Genomic DNA, 7,185 nt, shown 5'->3' with positions numbered 1-7,185 from the left:
TTGTGTGTGTGTAATATATATATATATATACACACACCTTGCTACGTGTACTGCGTTAGGCTAACCGAGACTTGACTTGTTGCTCTTTTGTTAGTTTTGACTGCTTTTATTGTCCTCATTTGTAAGTCGCTTTGGATAAAAGCGTCTGCTAAATGACTAAATAAATAAATTAAATAAATAAATATGCTGATTTTCTCAAGAAACTTTTCTTATTAATGTTAAAAACAGTTGCACCATCTAGTATGTTATGAAACTAATATGTGGCAATTTTTTTGTTGTTGTTTAAGATTTAATCTACTGTGATAAGAAATGAAGTGAAAGACGTAAAAGTGACATAACTGAGCAGAGGTTTTTTGTGTTTTTGTCTGGGCTGATAGAAAAACTGAGACTTATGTCTCTAATGGCCTGCTGACACTATAGGTTATAGGTGACGAGGCTCAAGGTTTGACATTCTGACTTCAAGACACACTCACATAAACACATGCTCACTTACATCAACATGTTAAGACCCACTCATCCACCCGCAGCAGCTGTACACATATTTCCTTAAGCATTTGGAAGGCCCAATGAACTGTGGCAATGTTCTTAGTATTTCAGTTCTACATTTATGGATGTATGCATACATTTTTGCACAAAGGTTGTATCTATCCTCAACCTCTCACATTTTCACCATGACTGCTCTAGACACTGTTAGGCTGCTTGCTCAGAGCTCTATTTAAAGGATACACCCCCAGATTCAAACCGGATCACTGTGTCTGGTCGGCCTGTCTGTCAAGCTCACACTGCATGACGATGAGTGACTAATTGGACTCCAAATTACCACTAAATCCAGCTGGGTTTATTGCAAAACTCTTTTTAACTGTGTGGGGTAGCAAGGTGTGATAGCTTGGTGGTAAAGTTGACTCAAGGTTTGGATGAAAATAGATTCCAAAGCGACAGCTGTAATGGAGGCAACCCACACTCACCCTTTGTTTGGAGCTACTGTTTGTCTGATTAGGGGTTGCCAGATTCAAAACAATAAATCCTCCTCGTATGACAATGTTATATTAACATCGTATGACATGAAATCTTTTTCTGCTCTCCCTCTCTCTGTGAGGTCAGAGATGATCTCCTAGTCAAGCTGGTGTTCAGCTGGTTTAGATGGTCAACAAGCTGGTTAAAAAGTGCCCAAAACCTCTCTAAAACCAGCCAATAGACCGATTTAAGTTTTTTTTTCATGCTAAATCCAGCTGGGTTTATTGCAAAACTCTTTTTAACTGTGTGGGGTAGCAAGGTGTGATAGCTTGGTGGTAAAGTTGACTCAAGGTTTGGATGAAAATAGATTCCAAAGCGACAGCTGTAATGGAGGCAACCCACACTCACCCTTTGTTTGGAGCTACTGTTTGTCTGATTAGGGGTTGCCAGATTCAAAACAATAAATCCTCCTCGTATGACAATGTTATATTAACATCGTATGACATGAAATCTTTTTCTGCTCTCCCTCTCTCTGTGAGGTCAGAGATGATCTCCTAGCCTGTCAAGCTAGTGTTCAGCTGGTTTAGATGGTCAACAAGCTGGTTAAAAAGTGCCCAAAACCTCTCTAAAACCAGCCAATAGACAGATTTAAGTTTTTTTTTCATGTACTATTATTTAATTCTAGATAAAATACAATACAATATCTCTGTACCTCTCTCTCTTTTACACACAGTCTTCAAAGCCTGTGGTATTCAGTCCATCTTCTGAAGGCCGAATATTCTGACAACAGGTGTGCCTGCTATATCCGGAGCCCAGAACAAAGGGACAACGACAGGCAATAGACAGACATACTCGGTGTAACAGAGTTGAGCGTGATGCCACAGTCTTAGTTTAGCAGTCAAAGAGGGAGTCAAGTTACACAATGGTTACACAAAGTTACAACAATGAATTGCCTTTTTCTTAATTGAAATTAATCAGTTCTTGAGATGTATATGTATGAAAGCATGAGCAAATTGTCCATGTTGATAAAAGCTAGTATTTTTCATAAACACTCCAGAAGAACAATACTAAAAATGCAAGACTCACAAAGCTTTAAACCTCTACTAAAAGTCTGTTCATGCCTGGAGTGTTCTTTCTTATGTTCATTGTGTTCCTCTCACAAACACTGATTGACAGCCCTTGCTGCTAAATCAGCTGTCTCAAGGTAGTCATTTTCTCACTGAGGCCTGCAGGCAAGAGTATGCAGAATATCACCCACACCTTTTGTCACCTCATGTGTGAGTTATGGATAAATTGGGAACCAAGAACTTATTCTGATTCAGAATAAACAGGTTCTATTAAAAATAAAGTAAAACTAAATTCAATTAAAATTACATTCAATTAACGGTTCTCCAAAGTAAATTTGTCTAATACCACAAAATAGCACATTTTAAATATAAAAGAGTTCACCTTTATTTAGTGTCACCAAAACATTGCTACTGAATTTACAGCGCAAAACAAACATGACTAGTTTAGCCATTTCCAAACAAATGACCGTCATGAACCAGTTATTTTTAGTGAATCAACAACATGCAGCGCTACCACTGTAGTCTGATTCCCTTACGAGTCGCTCTTATGAAGGTTTTTTTTTAGTGAATCGACAGCATGTCGCGCTACCAGTGTAGCCGAATCCTGAACGAATCACTCTAATGAGCCGGGTCTTTTTAGTGAATCAACAACATGGAGCACTTCCATTGTAGTCCGACTCTTGAAAGAAATTACTCTTATGAGTGTTTTTTTTTTTTTTGTGAATCGACAACATGCAGCGCTACAAGTGTAGTACGGCTCTTGAACAAATGACTCTTACGAGCTGATTCTTTTTAGTGAATCGACAACATACAGAGCAGTGTGGTCTGATTCTGAGCGAATGATTCTCCTGAACCGTTTTTGTAGTGAATGAACAACATACAGCGCAACCATTGTAGGCTATTAGCTATAGCTATTTGTTCTCAAACGAATGACTCTAATGTGTTGATTCTTTTTAGTAAATCAAGCACATACAGCCTAGCTAACTGTGAAACTTAAACCTGACTGGTCATATGGCATTGTGTAAACACATTATGTGCTTTGTCAGAAGTGAAATAAATGAAATATATTTTTTGATTGTTTGGTTTTTGTTTATATAGTGTTTTTAATATACTATAGGTTTAGGTCAATTATTGCACTGCATTTATGCTGCCTCTAAAAAGATTGTAAAACAATTGTGGGAAAAAAAACTGATATAAGATATTTTTGACGACAATATGAATATATTTATGTGAGGAATTTAGTCTGGCTAGCTGACATCACAGTCAAAAAGAGGGGTAGCGACAGTGTCAGCTGTGGAGGAGTGAATGGAGAGAATGAGGAGAATGGAGGGGCGGGATCAACAAGAATCCCCGGATAAAGTTTAAAGTGTTGCATTTGTGTTTGTGTGTGATTTGGTGCTTTTTGATCATCAGTCACTCACATCTGCAGCTTTCTTCTCAGATATCTCCAGTTTCTCCTGGGCGTCCTTCAGGGCCTCTGAGTATTTATCCAACTCATCTTCAGTTCCCTTCAGTTTCTTCTGCATCTGAATCAGCTCATCCTCATGCTGGGAGAAAGAAAGAAAGGAAATATGAGAGTGGAGGAGATAGAAAGAGAGGGGGAGAGAAATATTATCAGTATGAAATCATCCACTATTATACAACTTCACACATACCATCATGCCCCCATCACTTCTGCCTCAAGCTGGCACAAAGCAACACGTTCCAGTGTCTTTTAGCCCACCTTCTTGAGGTGATGAGCTCAGATATGCAGCTTACCAAAGCTACAACTTGTCTAAATGTGAATAAAAATATGCTCACAGGCAACCCAAAACTTTCACACATCCTCAGCCCTATCTGCAACTCCCTTCTCCATCTCTTGCTAAGACTCTGTTTATCCGCCCTGCATTCTTTCAGTGGCAGATCACAGGCTTGCAACTGCTACGAAGTGCTGGGCTCAGTATCCAAGACTTCACATATCAAGCCTTCGTGGTGGGTGCTTGTTTTCCAAGAAGGGTTTTAGACAGGTGTCAGCAATGACCAGGTGCATTATATTCTTAACCGGATAGCCCACTCAAAAGCGAAAGTTCTGGCATAATTTACTCCCCTCATGTATGACTTTCTTTCTTCTGTGGAACACAAAAGAAGATATTTTGAAGAATGTTGGTAACCAAGGTAGTCAATGGGACATTCAAAATATCTTCTTTTGTTTGACTATTGTGATCATTAGGATGTTAGGAATTTTGAGAAGGAAATTGAGTTCATATTTTTTAAATAAATTAGTAAATTATTATCTTTAGTTCGTATCTCATATTTTGGAATGACCTTATCATTTGTTTCATCAACAATCATGATTTGCCACGATCGTTCTTATTCATTGTAGCTCAGTTGTTCTCAGTAGGGGTCGGGCCTACTAGGGTGACAAATTTAAATTGTTTAAAATAAGTTGTCTTAAAATGCTTTATCACTTTAAAAAATATACATTTAAAATGTTAAAAAGTCGTACGCTTTATTTATATAGCGATTTATTCAGTACAGAGCTTTATGTATTAAAAAGGGAAGTAACAGAATGAGTGATGCCGAATTCAAATATAAGACAAATCTAAATTCTGCTGTAAAGTAGCTCTAAAAGACAACAATGTTGCTATTCAGCTTGAGTCAGCTCAATGTTGATTCAGTTCAGTTCAATATCAGTTGATGTTACAAAATTTGTCAATTACTAACAAATTTGATTCAGTTGTAAAGCAACTAGACAATAGCGGCATCATTCAACTCAGTTCAGTCCAAGTTTTGTTCATGTCCAATAGTGTCTGTGCAGTCAAATCAATGATATTACTGGATATTATATGTCTTTAAACCCCAACTAAGCAAGCCAAAGGGGTTAATGTTAACACAATCAATGCAAATTAATTAAGCAAATCAATGTTAACACAATCAATTAGTATCTATATCATTATGAAATGATTAATTATTACATTTTGGTGCTTTTCGGACAACAAAAATGATGTGTTTTGGTCTTATGTGTCATCTGTAATACTTCAGAATCAGCATCCACTGAATTATGTCTGGCATATTTAGGCTGTAAACAAGAACAAGGAGTGTTACAAATCCTTTACTAGTCATTACGTGTATTGTCGGAGTCACAGTAAGTTCCTGTGCTCTTGAGCAAACAAACCCTGATTCAGAGAAATGACAAAACCACAGTAATATATTTTCATGTGTCAATATGTCTGACAGAAGGCCGCATTGGAGTGATAACACAAGCGTGGACATTGATAAATCTGTTGTTGGCTTGCCTGTAATAGAAACAGACCAAATGCTTTGACTTATATTTTATTTTTTAACCAATATTCATACCATAATAATACTTATTATTATCATCATTATTATTATTACAACATTGATGATTACATGTAATATCAGTTATTACATTTAAATACTTTCATTTTATAGTATATGTTATGTTTGTATTGTTGTAGTCTAATGATTATTTACTTTTTGTGTAAAAGAAGTAGAGATAAATCAATAATCACAATTTCTTCTGCATATATAAACAAAAATAACCAGTATTGGTAGTAAAAATATTGGCAGATTTCTAGTATATGGGTCTGCCATAGTTATTATCTATAGATTATTTGTGTTGTGTTATGTTGAACTGTGTTGAGTTAAGTTTTTTTTAATAACCTTTGAGGAATACCTATGAAATTGAGAGATTTGAACAATGTGTAACTGTATCTTTCTGTTAATTCAAATAGTCTGACATTGTGATTTCGATTTAAGACTATTGAAAGATTCCATTATAGAATTTACCCACTGGATTACATGAGGTCATTAAAAAGAATCCAGTGAACAAGCTGAAGTCACAGGCCTGGGCAAAACTGAACAAGACTATAGTAATGTTGCCTGCCTGTCTGTGCAATCTTTCTGGTATCCGTACACTGTGTCCTGAACACTGTTTAAAGTATGCCCTAGGCTATGGTTTTATATGTTGATTTTGTAATTCTTACTTGAAAGACTTTTAATATTGATAGACCCTAAAGGTTTAGCCTCAGATCAATGTTAAAGGTAAAGGAATGTTGACTGATCCTGAATCATTCTGCTGTAGAAAAGCACGCAAAATCAAGTTGCATCATCGTTTCCTGTTTCACCCTTCCTTCCTGCCTCCCTTCACTAGTGTGGAACATGTTCCAGAGACTCCATAGCTTGGGACAGGCACTTTTTTATCATATGTTGCCACCATCTCACCAAGCGAAAGTTCTGGCATAATTTACTCCCCTCATGTATGACTTTCTTTCTTCTGTGGAACACAAAAGAAGATATTTTGAAGAATGTTGGTAACCAAGGAAGTCAATGGGACATTCAAAATATCTTCTTTTGTTTCCCACAGAAGAACGAAGGTCATACAGGTTTGGGAATTTTCATTTTTGGGTGGACTATGCCTTTAACAAATTTACACATTGTAAAATGACTTAGATCTTTGTCTCATATTCAGATCGGTTTTGGTCCAGAAGGAAAAAAGTGGGTCTGTGGTGCATTAAGCATTCAAACCACATCTTAAATTATTAAACATTTGGTCCCCCAAATTAAAAAGCTCTCTCTAAACATCAGCACTGAAATGAAGCATCTCCAACCTGTCCCATTTAGTCAATAATTTTTAGTTTTCTCAACCTTTGACCTTTCCACCTCCGCCTCACCTGTTTGCTTCTGTCCTCTGCTGCTTTCTTGTCGGTCTCTGCTTGTTCGGCCTGGTCCAGAGCATTCTCCTTATCCAGCTTGAGCATCATCATCTTCTTCTTGACGGCTTCCATCTTGGCGTCTGTGAGTAGGGTCCTACGGTACCAGAAACAGAAAGTGGCAGTGCAGTAGATGAGGGCTAGTGGTTTAGGAACAGGAGCTGGTCAAGCGAGGAACGTGGACAGAGAAAGAGAGAGAGGGAGTAAAGTGGAGAGAGACCAAACTCAGCCAGGGATAGTGGGAAGGCATTTATATCTTGAGGCATCAGGCCCCGCCCAGTTTCTATTAAACCCCGCCCACTTACTCATTATAGCTCACCTAATACAGTCATGTTTGGGGTCTGATGTGGCGATGATGTAGTGATGTAATGTTGGTTCTCAGGACCTTATCATAATTAAAATTCAGTTTAACTATATTATAAACAGTATTTTAGTGTCGTCAGCAGCTATAA

At 37.4% G+C, this 7,185-nt stretch overlaps 1 protein-coding gene across 4 annotated transcripts in view; it reads right to left on the bottom strand.

The window, feature by feature from the left end:
• LOC107748711 (tropomyosin alpha-3 chain) overlaps window positions 1-6,959 on the bottom strand; it is a 25,984-nt gene extending 19,025 nt beyond the window's left edge. For all 4 annotated transcript variants that reach the window (XM_016563651.1, XM_016563652.1, XM_016563653.1 and 1 more), the window contains exons 1-2: window positions 6,695-6,959; window positions 3,443-3,568 (exon numbers count right to left, since the gene is read on the bottom strand). In XM_016563651.1, the coding sequence (XP_016419137.1) occupies window positions 3,443-3,568; window positions 6,695-6,808 (240 nt within the window). In that variant the 5' untranslated portion in view covers window positions 6,809-6,959. The remainder of the gene's footprint in view (window positions 1-3,442; window positions 3,569-6,694) is intronic.
• Between the last annotated feature and the right edge of the window lie 226 nt (window positions 6,960-7,185).

The sequence above is a fragment of the Sinocyclocheilus rhinocerous genome, unplaced genomic scaffold (assembly GCF_001515625.1).
Source record: "Sinocyclocheilus rhinocerous isolate Xijiao unplaced genomic scaffold, SAMN03320098_v1.1 scaffold499, whole genome shotgun sequence".
Classification (NCBI taxonomy): Eukaryota; Metazoa; Chordata; class Actinopteri; order Cypriniformes; family Cyprinidae; genus Sinocyclocheilus; species Sinocyclocheilus rhinocerous.
Note: the sequence above shows the minus strand (reverse complement) of the source record. Positions and strands in the feature narration are given on the sequence as shown.